At 48.4% G+C, this 14,853-nt stretch overlaps 1 protein-coding gene across 1 annotated transcript; it reads left to right on the forward strand.

The window, feature by feature from the left end:
- Nucleotides 1-900: 900 nt before the first annotated feature.
- SRP72 (signal recognition particle 72kDa) lies at nt 901-14,390 on the forward strand (the record flags this gene model as incomplete). Its single annotated transcript, XM_010150021.1, has 18 exons — nt 901-1,021; nt 2,796-2,919; nt 3,717-3,860; nt 5,056-5,167; nt 6,360-6,391; nt 7,004-7,128; nt 7,220-7,277; nt 7,449-7,580; nt 7,953-8,081; nt 8,596-8,668; nt 9,239-9,303; nt 10,290-10,385; nt 10,835-10,938; nt 11,539-11,616; nt 12,238-12,375; nt 12,632-12,669; nt 12,986-13,145; nt 14,134-14,390. Coding segments are annotated over 18 exons (1,904 nt in total), but the record flags the coding sequence as incomplete, so codon positions are not given.
- Between the last annotated feature and the right edge of the window lie 463 nt (nt 14,391-14,853).

Below are 14,853 nucleotides of genomic sequence, written 5' to 3' on the forward strand. Positions count from 1 at the left end.
GGTTCCGTCCGTAGGCTTCGTGCCGGGCAAAGGGCGCCCCGCGGCCCTCCGGCACGCAAGAGCGGATAGGGGAGCCGCGCCGCACCGGGGCCGTCGGTTGCTTCGTTTGCATCGCGCAGCCCTTGCTGTGGGCCAGGCCTTCGGAGCTGCTCCTGGGTTTTCCTTCAGTTTTGGTGGTGGGAGGAACGAAGGCTTTTTCCCCTGGGAATCAGAGCGGTAGTGTTGTTACAGTGGACCAACTGGCTGGGGAGCGATAACTTGCTCGGGAGTGACAGTCTGCCTTGAAATGTGTTGTTCTGATAGTTGGGCATCCAAAACGGGATGCAGTAGAAGGCTCGGCATGGCTAAAAGGTCTCTCTTTGTTGTTTGCAGGGACTCATGTCCTGTCCCGGCAGATCTGAGAGTTGGGATCACATGAAAAAAAACAAATACCAAAACCTGTGCCCCTCTTCTAGTTCTCCCTCACTGTCTTCCGCTGGAAGAATGTGCTAGCATACGAAGTGACTGCCTGTCTAGAGCCATGCTGTTCTGTATCAGGTGCTTTTCTTCCTGTATAAGCCTTACGTGGCACTCGGGTTTTGGCCCTGTGTTCTCTGCCTGGAAGTGCAACGCCAATGAAAGGTTTGTGCAGGGGTGTACAGCTCTTTGGTGCAACTCTGCTCTAGGCATGTTAGCAGAGCGGTCACTTTCGATAAGTTCAGTATTTATACTGGATCCTTTTAAGGTGACAGGATTTGTTTCATGGTTTGAGCCACAGCAAGGTATGCCACGACCCTTTTCAATTGATGTGACTGCTCTCTGTGATGGGTTTTTGCAACTGTAACAACATACAGCCTTACAAAGCCCTAATATATCCGATAGTGAGTTGGATCGTTGTGTTGAAACTGGTTTTCCCTCCAGTACTGCAGATCAGCAAAGATGATGTGACTGCACTTCAGTGTAAAGTTGTGTGTCTTATCCAGAACAAGAACTTCAAGGAAGCCCTTGGCGTAATCAACACTCACACCAAAGTGTTAACCAGGTGAGTTGTGTCTTGCCGTACTCTACAAAGTACGAAACCGCAAGTCCTTGAGAAGCTGCTGCAGCTTCAGTGGAGGGGACTAATGGGCAGCAAAATAAGGAGCCGGAAGTGCTCACAGCCATTGGGATTGGGCTTCTCAGTGAAACACTGATTTATTCTGGGTGAATTTGAGACAGTCTACCATCTTGCTGTTACTGTTGAAGAGTTTGACCTTCATCTAGTTTTCAGCCACCTGCGTGAGCTGACTTTGCTTGCCGTCATGGTTGAGCACCGTAGCTGGTACAGAGGAAGAGGGCAGATCTCCTGGGGGGTGACGAGAGAAGCCCTTGCCAGTGGCAGCCAGCTGTTAGCTTTACTTGGCTGTCTTATCATACAGCTCTTGGGGTCCTTTTCTTTGCCAGCTTGAAGGTACTGCCTCAGCTTTTGGGGTGGTGCAAGTCCTTTGTGCCTGTTCTCAAAATCACGACCTTGGAGACAACTTGTGTTGGAGAACAAGTCAAGCTTCCCATTTGTGTCAATAAGCAAACTCTAATTTTCTTCCTAATAAAGATGCTCTTTGCAGAATGACTAGGATGAAAATTGCTACCCAAGAACTACTTGGCAGCAAAATTTTTCTATTTCAGATACTGCATTTGTTAAGGAACTTCCCAGAGAAGTGTGTTGTAGTATCGTGTGATGAAACGTACCCTCGTTTATGTTCACATCTGTAAAAAACATAATTACCTTATTCACAAATTCCTTCTTTCATGGGACAGAATGGGTTTTAAGTTTTTTAGCTTGTTTTTATAGTAGATGGTGAGGAGAAGGAGTGATTTCTCTAAATTCAGTTTGCTTCAGAGTTCTCCCTATAATTTCTTTAGCTTGGCTCTACTTTGTGTCTGTCTCCATATCCTGCAGAGCAGGGGAAGTGGTGGTTCTTGCCCTCAGAATTGTCCTGTCTTGCACTAAGGCTGGTCCATGGCTTTGCTTTAATTCTTGATGCCATTCGTTTGTTTTCAGACTCTCTTAATACTCAGCTGGGCTGAGATAATTTTAAATAGGCAAAGAAATAGCTGGTGACAAATGGCACCAGAGGCAAACTAAGGGAATCGCTGCTTAATTTTCCTTTGGCTGAAGTGGTAACTTAGGGGGTAGGTGAAACATAGCATTCAAGGCTCCGTTGGAGAATGCTTCCCTGCTGGCGTGAGCTTGCTTTGAAGCCCATTTTATGTTAACACCAGCAAACCCTTTTGCTGCAGTTCTGCTGCACTGATACTTCAGAATAGGTTAATGTTACCATTGGCTTAGTATCAGACTATAATGGGACTGTATTTACACCATTTCCTTTCTCTGTATTAGTCGATTGTAAGTTTGCAGTAACAACCTTTTGCTGTAATGATACGCTTTCTCCTTGAGGAGTCACGTGATGAAGTTTGGCATTGTTTTACCTTTAAGCATTTGATTCGCATAAACAGTATGTGGGGGTGTGCGTGTGGGATTTGAAATGCCATGTAACAGCAGAAAGAAGAAACAGCAGAAAGAAGAAACCTCTTCTGATAGGTGAAGTTTTGATATTCATTCTCTGTTGAACTCAAAGTAGGTTTAAGATATTTTCAGCACTCAACAGATACATACTTCAGTAATCTGGGATCGTGTGCTCACCTCTGGTGTTTGGCTCTTTGGGAATGTAGCAGTCTCTGACTAATTGGGGCTGCTTAAAGAAGCGTGTTCAGGTGGGTGAATGCTGTTGCATGAACTACAGTGCATGCCGTCAGCCTCTGTCTTGTCCTTGCAGTGACGTTATTGCCTTTGAGAAGGCTTACTGTGAATACAGGTTGAATCGTATTGAAAATGCTCTCAAGACCATTCAGAGTGCCAGTCAGCAGACAGACAAACTGAAGGAGCTTTATGGACAAGTGGTAATTACAAGCTTTTCTTCTCGTTGGGAGTTTCATATGTTGGATGCCTTGTTCCCCCTCTAATGTGGGACAAGTATTGGGACAGAATTTCCTTCGCTGCCTTGAAGGTAAGGACAGGTCCAGTTCCCAACTGCTCCAACTTCTGTGGAGCTTTGGTCACCTGTTGCTGGAGGCACAGTCGTCATCTTATTGCCACTGAAGCAAAACAATGCATTTGTAACTCCCTCTGCTTTCCGGGGTCTGGCCTGGTAACAGCCACCTGGCTGATGGGGATGGAGGATGGAAGAAAGCTGATGAGATTTATTTGTGGTTGAGCCATCTGCTTGCTTTAGATGCCTGTCCAGGAATGGTTTGCGGGACCTGACATCTCAGGCATTAGAAATGAAGCAGAAGAGAAGTTGCGTTTCTTCTCTGGTTTCTCCTTGGTTGATCAGAATAGTTTTGTGAAGAATTGGCTGCATGAAAGACCATTCGTTTAATCTCTGTCATAGATAGGTGATCTAATCTGGAAAAAGGCTGTTTGAAGACAAAACTGGGGAAACTGCTGCTTTCAAAGAAGCTGCTTTAGGAGTAAAACTGTGCCTTTTGCGTGCAGGTGTCTGGTGTCATTGCTCGAGTCCTTGCATATGTAATCTGTAGAGTTTGCCCTTAAAGGTAGATGCAAATGTTAGTAACGTTAAGCTTAAAACATACAATGCTGTGCTGCTGCCTGTCCTTGGGGAGGGAGGAAGGAGCCTGTAGTTACTAGCATGCACAGGGAAATCCTATTCTGACGGCTAATCCCTTCCCCTTCTCAGTTGTACAGGTTGGAGCGTTACGACGAATGTCTGGCTGCATACAGGGATCTCATCCGCAACTCCCAGGATGAGTATGAGGAGGAGAGAAAAACCAACCTCTCAGCTGTTGTGGCAGCACAAAGCACTTGGGAGAAGGTGATGCCAGTAAGTAAGTGTGTGCGTGTCTGTGTGTAAGAGTGAGAGGCAAGGAATAAAGGATATGGAATCGTAGCACCTTAACATGATAGAAACATGTTCCTGTCTCTTAACAACTTCCAGGTATATCACCTAGTGGTTTCCCCTGTTTGGAGGAATGAACGCTGTTATTGTTCATGAGTTATATTTCTCCTTTGATCTCTGGGAGACCCATGTTGTCACAGAATCACAGAATGGTTAGGGTGGGAAGGGACCTTAAAAATCATCTAGTTCCACCCCCCCTGCCATGGGCAGGGACACCTTCCACTAGACCAGGTTGCTCAAAGCCTCATCCAGCCTGGCCTTGAAGACATCCAGGGATGGGGCATCCACAGCTTCTCTGGGCAACCTGTTCCAGTGTCTCACCACCCTCTCTGTGAAGAACTTCTTCCTGATATCTAACCTAAACCTCCCCGCTTACAATTTAAACCCATTACCCCTTGTCCTGTCACTACAGGCCCTTGTAAAAAGTCCCCCCCAGCTTCCTTGTAGGCCCCTTCAGGTACTGGAAGGCTGCTATAAGGTCTCCCCGGAACCTCCTCTTCTCCAGGCTGAACATGCCCAATTCTTGCAGCCTTTCATCGTAGGAGAGGTCTCCAGCTGTTATGTTAGTAGATGTCACAGCAGAATAGGAAGGACATCTCTCTGAGCCTGCCTTAGGCAGAACACCTGTGGTGACTAGCTCTTTCCTCTGTCTCATTACCCTCTTGCCCAGGTAAAGCTAACTGCCTGAATCACCCAGCCATGCTTGGGAATATTTTTGTTAATGAACAGTGCAGATGGTAACATTCTCATTTTTTGAGAAGTCTTTGTCCTTGGAGGTGAGCACAGCATGTTCAGCTTTCTATTCAGCGCTGTGGATCCACTTTCTAGTTCTCTAGAGTAGCAGTTCTCACCTGCCCCCTTCAGCAGCCTAAGTAGCCCCCAAGTTCAGCTTGGAGCTCTGTTCCTGCTTTGTCAGTTGCCTCCAACTTTGCCCTGCAGTGTGAGGGAAGATCCTCTGTGACTTATTTGCCAGTTGTGTACCTTTTTAAAATTGCCTCTACATTTATTTTGCGAGGAATAGTTTGAATGTACATGAAAGCTGTAATCTGTGTCTGTTGCCCATCAAATCTGTAGAGATGAGTTGGTGTTTATGTAGCGTTCCGTTTGCTTTTCACGCTAGGAGGATTTGGGCCTTCGAGAAGCTACCTACGAGCTGTGTTATAACAGTGCATGTGCATTGATTGGGCAAGGAAAGTTGAACGAAGCAATGAAAAAACTACAGAAAGCAGAAGGTAAAAACATGGTGAGGTGAGAGGGAAGCTCCGTGTGATAGAAGTAGTTGCTTGCTCTCTCTAGACACACTTCGTCAGAGAGAAGGAGGTTTTTTGAAAAATGTAAAGTGACCAAAAGCAGGATTTGTTGTAAGTTTCCAGATGGTTCCTGACAGAACTGGTGTTTTTGTAGAAGCATTCCTCTGCAGCTCTTTCCAAGAGCCGTGTGGCATGTACCATCTGCTGGCTCTCTTACAGCTCCCTGATTGGCGTTCAGTGCCTTTGAGTAGTGTTTTGATTTAGGAAGTAGAAAGCAGACGTGAGTGTAATCTCTTGTCTTAAGCATGAGAGGTTTCATCTATTCTGACTTCTGGTTTTGTTAGTACATGTGTGTATGTATATATATACACACACATATGCTATAAAAATAAAAATACTTCATGGTCTATATTAGGTATGAAATTAGTATAAGCCAATAAACGAGCTTTTTTTCAAAGAGGACTTTCTTTTTTCTAAGGGGTGAAAGGAGGACTGTATGTGTGTTGGGGAAAAAAAAAGTAAAGGCTGGGGGTGGAGAACTAGGAAGAATTAATTTCTTTTTGATCTAATTGCTCTTGTGGATAAATAGGTCGGTTCTGTCCCAGTTTTGATGACAGACTAGCAGCTCTCGCACACAACTGGTTTGTTAAGCATGTGTCATTTGAGCCTGTGTGCTGTGATAGTAGTCCTTTGGAGAACAAAGCAAGGGATGTGCTGGTGCGGTGTTTGAGACAGTAAAGTTACTGGTATGTGTACTGAAAACTGATGGAATCGCTGCCCCAGAAGTGGTGGTGTAATCTGAATATTGCAGGCTTGCAGCACTTAAAATGACTCTCAAGGTGGTGAGCGTTTGCAGCCAGTGATCCTTATGGAAAAGATCAGGAGTTAGGTTGAAGGAAATTTGCTCAGGAGAGAAAATGAGTATGTGACTGCTCTCCAAGGGCAGCTCTGGGAGGGACAGCATCTCCTGCACATTTGATACTTCTTCATCATCTAGTCTTCTCCTTCATGCTCAGTCCCATCCATCATCAGACTTGTAGTCTGATGTGCCCTTGCAGTGCTACAGAAGTTTTAGGGATACATGAAAAAAGTGTACGTTCCACCCAGCTTCTAGACTGTTTTTTCCCCACTGAAGCCCTCTAAATGGTGCTCTTCAATTTGTTTTTCCTTCTAGAGCTGTGCCGCCAGTCTCTGTCAGAAGACTCTGTAAGTTCTCCATGTTGTTCTGGAAAGTGTTCACTTTGCACCAGCGTGAAGGAGAGCGCGGTCGTGCAGCGTACCGCAGCTGGCCGGTTGCTAGCCAGAGCTGCTGCGCAGTGTTACCCGGCCAGACGTGCCTGCTGCCGGTTCCAGCCTGTGAGGCTGGGGCCGTCACCATGGTTGTTGCAGAAGGGTTGCTAACGCTGCGGGCTGTTCGCTGCCGTGCTCCTTGCACAGTTGCCTGTGCTGGCGCAGGCAGGATGGGTACAGGTTGTCTGAAACCTCCCTGTGACCTGTCCCTGCTATGGTTGAACACGCCGAGTGGGTGGTGGGAAACAGGAAATACGTAACTGCAGTTCGAGCAGAGGGGCAGACAGGGCACAGCTTAAGAGTATCTTCCAATTATTGCAGGAGCAGGTGAAGCTTTCTTTTCTCCTGATTTAAACCCAGATATACTTGTATTTTTCCTGTGGCTACAACCCTTACCTGTAGAAGCTGGGGTATTTTGCTGCTAGTACTGCCCAAGAGAGCTCATAGGCATGTGCCAGCAGAATGCTGAAGCCAGGGGAAGAGAGGTGAGATGGCAGCTTTTTTATTTTTGATTTGGTTTTCCTTCAGGATGTGACAGAGGAAGACATTGAGGCTGAACTGGCCATTATTCATGGTCAGATGGCTTACATCATGCAACTGCAGGGTCGTACAGAGGATGCTCTACAGCTCTACAATCAAATAATCAAGTTGAAGTAAGGGCTTTTCTAAAACAAATGCTCAGCCTTCCATCGGTAGAGAGACCACTGTTAATAACAGTGTGCTTTCTGTGTTTCTTATCTGCAGGCCGACAGACATAGGACTGCTCGCTGTCATTGCAAATAACATCATCACAATTAACAAGGTATTTCTATACCTATGCGGTTACTCAGCCTGCTTCTCTGCTTCTGTGCAGAGAAGGGAGATAACCAGAAAAGATTTTTTCCTAAACAGCAGTTAAATTGCAGACCCAGAGACCTTTTCTCCTTCTTCAAGGAATGTAGTGAAATCTTCTCATGATGTGTGATTTCCCCAGGACCAAAATGTCTTTGACTCAAAGAAAAAGGTGAAGCTGACCAATGCAGAAGGTGTTGAGCATAAACTCTCCAAGAAACAGCTCCAGGCAATTGAATTCAACAAAGCTTTGCTGGCAATGTACACTAACCAGGTAGGAGAAACTGATCTGCAGTAAGTAGCTACAGATTTACTGCATGGGAATTCTGACTAAGCAGAAATGGATAGGCAGCTGATCTGTGTCAGAAGATAAGATCATTTGGGCTGGGCACATAAGTGGGTGAAACAAAAATCATCCCTAAAAGAACAGCAGGTGGTTGTGTAGTGACTTGAATGTGGCTGTAGGGAGAATGGTGTGGAGATGACTGAAGGCGTGTGGGGGTTCTTAGATGCATCTGAAGTGCTACTGAGAGGACTTGCTCTTGATACTGCGCACCCATTTCAGGGAATCACTAGCATCTCCCCTTAGATGCAGCTGGTGCTTGCAGAGATGGAGAAAAGTGTATCCTCTCTTCCCACTCCTCAGGCGGATCAGTGCCGCAAGCTGTCAGCAAGCCTGCAGTCGCAGAGCCCGGAGCATCTGCTCCCTGTGCTTATCCAGGCAGCCCAGCTGTGTCGGGAGAAGCAGCATGCAAAGGCCGTAGGGCTTCTGCAGGTAGGTTAAGCAAAAGTACTCCTTTGGCCAAGCTCCATTTAAACCTGTGCTTTGTGTTCTCCTGTGCTGTTTCCCTTCGTTGGTTTTGTGTGGTTTAAATTTCCAGGGGTATCTGACTCTGCTTATTTTGGTTTGGCTTAATGCTTCTGGAAAGCGCTAATAGCCAGCTGAGCGATGCCGCTTTTAAAGGGAAATAGTTCCCTTGCACCTCTGATTTTTATGCTTAGGAAGCTGTTCTAGACAACTTCTAGGGTAAGCAGTGGGCTCTGCTTGCAAGTACTTTTTAACAGCCTCCTTTTTGGAGGGGGTGAGTGGCCTGGGATGGAAATCAGAGGGCAGTGGGCCACCCGTACACTTTGGGGCCCCTTTTCTGCTCTGTACTGAAGCCTGCCTGTGCTGGAAAGCTTCCATTGGGTTTTGCCAGCTTGCTGTGACTGAGCATGAGATACGAGTCCTCAGAGCAGCAGCCTGGTGCCTGTACATGTGCTGAATTTTTCTTTCCTCTGACTGTCAGGACTTTGCAGACCAGCACCCTGCCAGTGCAGCAGAGATCAAGCTGACGATGGCCCAGCTAAAAATTGCTCAAGGTATCCAGTGTCCTCCTTTGTTGGGGAGTGTCTGCACGTGGTAATGGTCCAAGGGGTGAGAAAAACAGCCTTTAGGGCATTCTTTGCTGCAGTTACTGTTGGACAGGGGTGCAGAGCACAGATACTTTTGGTCGGGTAGTCTATACATATGGCTATGTCAGGATAATGCTCACAGCTCAGTGTCTGGATGTCCAGGCTCCACAGATCCCTGGCAGAGATGCCCCCAGTCTATGTGAATAATAGGGCTGAATCTGCTCTGGGGCAGGAGGGTCTTGGGAGCAGAGTGGGGCTCCCTGATGATACCATTCCTGTATAGTCTAGCAGCACAGAGTTGCTCCTGGAAGAGAAGACCCTGCTTGAGAAAGCTTGCTCCTGAACCCATGCAGGATGTGGTAAAGGCAGAAAGGTCCTTTGTGTGGAGGTCTGTCCTTTATCCCTGGAAACAACTGGGGAGACGTTCTGAGAAGGGGATCTTTATGTTCCCATTGTTTACCTTTGGCTGGAAGTTGTCTGACAGGGTGCAGTGTTACTGTGCCATTCAGATCATGTTCCTCCCTGTCTCTGTTCCAGGCAGTGTCACCAAAGCCTGCATGATCCTGAGGAGCATAGAAGAACTGCAGCACAAGCCTGGTATGGTAAGCAAAACTCAGTCTGAACTGGGTGAGGTTTTTCCCTTGTAGCACAGCTTTGTACTTCCTGCTCCTTGTTGCCTCTTCCCTGTGGTTTTCAGTTGACCTGAGTGTCTGCAGGGAGTTTGAGCTCATCTTCCTTGTCTTGGACAAAGGTGGGATTTATGGCTTGCATCAGGTGGCCAGCATTTAGCCACAGGAGTACTGTGGCTGTCAGCAGAGGTGCTCTCTGCCTATGTTCCCACTCGTAATCCCTCAGACCTGCGTGTTGCCTGGATTTACTTGCGTAACATGACTGGAGCAGCTGCTTCCCTGGTATGTACTGTTGGGAAGTTCTTGAAACCGCTTTAGTTCAACAGGCACTAGGGAGAAAGTACCCGTATGTTCCGTCCTCACAGCATCACCCTGTTCTGCACGCGTGTCCACATCCCATGTTCAGAAAAGCTCGATGAACTTGGAAGTGCCCAGGTGTTGAGCGTACGGTCCTTGAGCAGAGGCCGGCAGTTGGGGATCTGTTCCAATCGCAAGTGCGAGCGATAAGATTTGTGCGGGCAGCCGGCAATACCGCCTCCTTGCCCTGGGTCACCTCTCGTTGCGATGGGGCTGCAGGCAAACGGGTGGTGTCTGTGTCATCTCTTCAGTGCTCATTTCTTTCTTCGCGGCTCTTGGGATAGAGAATAGGGGAAGAAAAAGGGTTTCTAACGCAACTGTGTCCAGTGGCAAGCAACTCAAGTGCCAAATCAAGAAGGTTCTTCCTGTGAATGCAGTCTTAAGCTTGTACTGTAGGAGAAAGGTTGGTGGGGACATTTCTTTTGTGAGGGACCCGGCTAGGAAGGTCTCGCCTGTGCCTGTTACCACAGCTGCTTTTTAGGGACAGAGCAGAAAGCTCACATTGACTCAGCTTTTAGGAAATCCCGTCATTTAACTGCTGAGGCTCTGGCTGTAACAGCTTGTGCAAAGATCTGCTATAAGCTGCTCTTGAATGATTGCAGGTGTCTGCGTTGGTGACGATGTACAGCCATGAAGAGGACATTGACAGTGCCATCGAGGTCTTCACACAGGCTATCCAGTGGTATCAGCGATTCCAGGCAAGTCAGACCAGAGGAGCTTTGTCCCGGTCTTTTCTAGTTAGTCCAACTCAGCGTTTCCTGTTGATGTGTAGTCCCAGCAGTTCATCCTGTTGGGGTTTTGGAGACCTGTGAGCTCCTGTTTTGTGAGCATGTGTTTTATCATTGTTTCATTATTTTTGACGTGTTGCAAACCGGGAGCAGCAGCTCCTGTCAGATTGGGAGAGCGGTGGCAATTGCCCGCATGTAGCAATCGGGTCTTCTCCCTGGTTAGAAAGCATTGTGGAGCAGCAAGCTGCCTTGTCCCTTACAGTGCTGCCTCACATCTTGGAGTGCAAAGGTGTTCTGCTTTCTGCATGGCAGGATGCTAACCTGGCTCTCCATGGCCAGGCCGCGGGCTTTAAAGCCAGCTAGAGCTGGGCTCCATGCTGTGGTAATGAGGAGCTAATTATGGCTGCTGTGTCTTTCAGCCCAAGTCTCCTGTCCATTTGTCGCTGATAAGGGAAGCTGCCAACTTCAAACTAAAGCATGGCAGGAAGAAGGAAGCAATCAGCGACTTGGAGGAGCTCTGGAAGTGAGTTGGGTGGCTGCTGAGGAGGAGCTGCAACCTGTCTGTTGCCAGGCAGTGTCTGATGATGCTGGTTGACTGATAACTCCTTTAGAGTTCCTTTTGCACAGGGGCTCCAATGCAAAGCCATATTTTGGAAGGGGGGGGGGATAATTAATTTGATCTGTAGCTGATGTTCAATTGAAAACCTGCTTGGCTTGTCCCAGAGGCCTCTTGTGTGCAGTGAAGGTTGCTTTGGGGACTGGGATGCATCATTTTTTCCTAGCGCTACATAAACCACGAATGTCTAGGTTTTAGTTTTTATTATGCACTTGATGGGATTTGGCAGGGACACACGGTTGGACAGACAGACTGTTAACTTGTCTTTGCTACTAGGGCCTGAGGGATTTTTGTCTTTCATTGCCTGCTTCATGATACTGTGGAGATGTCTGCACCTCCCTTTGTCCACACCAGTGGCGTTTGGCGATGTGCTCTGGAGGAGACTGCAGGCTGCCGTGCCTGTCCCCACAGATAGCAGCTGTGCTACAGCAGCGAGCCCTGCAGTCTTTGGGATGAGTGTGTACCTTGGTAACTTGGACTTTTTTCTTTTTGTTTTTACCTACAAAGGCCGAGCCCAAAAGATGTGCATACTCTAGCACAACTCATCTCTGCCTACTCCCTGGTGGACCCCGAAAAAGCGAAAGTGTATCCTTTTCTTGGTGGTATCAGGGCAAAGAAAGAGGTGCTTGAGCATTGCTGCCCTGGATTTCAGCTGTGTGGGGAACCCAGACCCACTCTCGCCTGCAGAAAGGCAAGGAACATCTCCAGAACAGCTGTATATCCATGTCAAGTTGCCTGGAACTACATTATTTCCTTAATTGGTTTGATTACTTAGAGATCTCAAAATGTATTCTGTCTTTGGCCTCCTTCTCTCTGAGAATTGGTAACTAGGTGGAACCAAAACCCAGGAGCTCCTCCATATTTTCTGTTGGAATCTAAAACCTGTGGGGTAGTAATACAGGACTGCTCGATAAAACACGGCTGAGCTCTCACTGACCCAGAATACCAGGTTCACATACCACTTTTGCCACGTTGACCAGCTTTGAGGAAGCTGCTGCTTCTGCCCCCATAGCAAAGAAGGGGAAAATGAGGCAGGTGGTGAGTAAGCAGCTCATCCCAGCTGGTGAGAGAGCCAGAACTAGCCCCGTAGGCTTGCCTGGTGGCTGCATTGCAGACAGGTCAAGTTGAAGTTGCCTGTTGCTATCTGTACCAACCGGGGTGTTTATCTGCCTGCTGGTTTGCATCCCTAAACCTCTTCCCTTGCAGTCTTAGTAAACACCTGCCTTCCTCAGACACCATGTCACTGAAAGTAGATGTTGATGCGCTGGAGAACTCCCATGGAGCAACCTATGTTCGGAAGAAAGCTGGGAAGCTCACTGGAGACAACCAGCAGAAGGAGCAAGGGTAAAGCGGGCTGCTGTAGCTCTGGTCATTCTTTGGGGCGGCACAAATACCATGCCTGGGGTGGTAGGGGTGTTGCTGTAGAAGGTGGGCAAGTGGAAAGGGAGCCTGTTTAGCTGCAGGGAGCTTCAGGTAGCAGCATAGACTGAGTTTTGAGAGAGATGGGAGTGGTTTAGCTTCTTCCAGAGACAGCTTCTAGTTGACTTGTCTGCTGTGTCTGTGCTGTGTCACAGCGGCTGTTTCCCTTCTTGCTTTCCAGACAGGGGGATGTGAAGAAGAAGAAGAAAAAAAAGAAGGGTAAGTTGCATTTCCCTGTTGACACGGCACAGCTCCAGAGAGCTCGCCAGATTGTTTCTTCAAATAGCCAGCCTTTGGTTCCCCAGGAGCTGGAATCCTTTGCTGGGACTGGGTCCCCGTGAGCTCAAATCTTTGTGATAGCTTGTTTGGGTGGGGCGTTTCTCCACAGGAGTTAGAGCACCTCGGCCTGATGAGATGTTGTGGGTTGCTGGGCTCTTTGCACTTCCTGGCTACTGACATGCCATGCATATGCCTTGGTGATGCCTCTCTAGTCTGTTGACCCCAGTCTCATTTCCTGGCACTGGATGTTCTGCAGGAAAGCTGCCTAAGAACTATGACCCCAAGGTGACTCCTGACCCCGAGCGGTGGCTTCCAATGCGGGAGCGTTCCTACTACCGCGGGCGAAAGAAGGGCAAGAAGAAGGATCAGGTTGGCAAGGGGACTCAGGGTTCCACCACAGCTGGCTCCTCTGAACTGTAAGTACCCATTTGGCAGGGCTTGCTGTGGGCAATCACTGGGCTGCTTTTCCATGGCGCTTTTGCCATGCCAGCTGTGGGTTTCACAAGGGAAACTCTGCTTTGCCGCTTGAACCTTCTACCAGCTGCCCTTCCCGAAGGTGCTCATAGGTCGCTGAAAACCAGAATGATAACGCTAGGCATGCGTGAAGGTGGCATGGTGCAAATAAAAATCCCAGTGTCTTTTAATGTGTTTTTCTGAGCTTGGGCGATGAGATGAGGTTTGCATGCTTTCTCTCGAGCTGTTTACTTTCAAGTCTTCTGGCGGCTGGAAAACCGTTTGCCACGATTTGGGAAAACACTGTACTTCCTTCTAAGTTGACGCTGATTATTTGAGCTGGAATCAGGGTTTACCATTGTGTACGAGGCTGGACAGCAAGATGGTGACTTATTAGCATCTGAGAGAAAGAAGTGCGTCTGAAATAACGGCAGCACAGGGAACTGCCAGTGCTGTCTGATAGTTTCTCTTTCTTTACACAGCTGTCTCGGAAGTACGGGTCACGTTTTGTGGCCCTGTTGGCTTGAACAGTGTTTGCGAGGAGGGCTGGCACAAGATGCCGTTGTGGTTAATGAGGGAGGAAGGATGCTGGGTTTGCACTGCCTAAGCGTGGGGTCCTGAAGGGCTTCTCACGTCTGGCATGAGCGGCCACCCGTCCATTCAAAAGTTAGCTGTGCTTTCCTTGTTGAGGGCTTAACACTGTCCAGTGAACATCAGCTGGGGGGAGATTGCCTGCCCCTTGAGACACGTTCCCATGATCCATCAGCCCTTCCGTGTATGGTGAAGCTTATTTAAGACTTCCTTGCATGAGTCCCCTCCCATACATAACGCTGCCTAATGCTCTGTCTTTTGGAGCAGCTGCTGGTTTTCGCTATCAGCTTCCTGTGGTAGAGCTGCATCTTGGAGGTGGCTGTGAACCCACGTGCTGTTTTTCTCTCGTCTTTCCTGCAGGGATGCCAGCAGGACTGCCAGCAGCCCACCTACCTCCCCTCGGCCCGGCAGCGCTGCGGCTGTGTCGGCCACGAGTAACGTCATCCCTCCCAGGCACCAAAAACCCGCTGGTGCCCCAGCCACCAAGAAGAAACAGCAGCAGAAGAAGAAGAAAGGGGCTAAAGGAGGGTGGTAAAAAGCAGGGTGTGTAACCCCCCCTCCCGCAGTAGGTGATGCTGGTTGCAGAATAAAGGTCAAAACCAAATTCTGGCAAAAGACCCTTGGCGTCCGGATCTCTGCCCTGCAGTCAGTGGTCTGGGGGTGCTGGGCTGGTGCAGACACCGGGATGTGTCTGCTCACCAAGTCGCCTTCGTGCTTGCCCCCACTGTGGCTTAGGGTGTCGCCATCAAATGCACCCCCGAAGGAGGAACTTGCCTGTGTGACCAGACATTTAAAAGATGAGGAATAATCAAGAACAAATTGAAATGTAGTTTCGTGCTGCTCCTGCATACGTTAGTTAAGGCCTTTAACAGATGTGTCTGACACTGTCTGACTACGCGTGATGCAAGCTCCGTCTTCTTTCTCGTCCCAGTCAGGCACTGATGACCAGCAGCACAGGCACAAGGCGTCTTGGAAAACGGCATAGGGGCTGGATTATACAGGAGAAGGTAGTCTGCGGAGGGAGAAGGCGGCTGTTAGGAGGAAGTGCTGTGAAATGTGTGGTGCTGACTCAAGTGTCCT

Source organism: Eurypyga helias, unplaced genomic scaffold, assembly GCF_000690775.1.
Source record: "Eurypyga helias isolate BGI_N326 unplaced genomic scaffold, ASM69077v1 Scaffold51634, whole genome shotgun sequence".
Lineage (NCBI taxonomy): Eukaryota > Metazoa > Chordata > Aves > Eurypygiformes > Eurypygidae > Eurypyga > Eurypyga helias.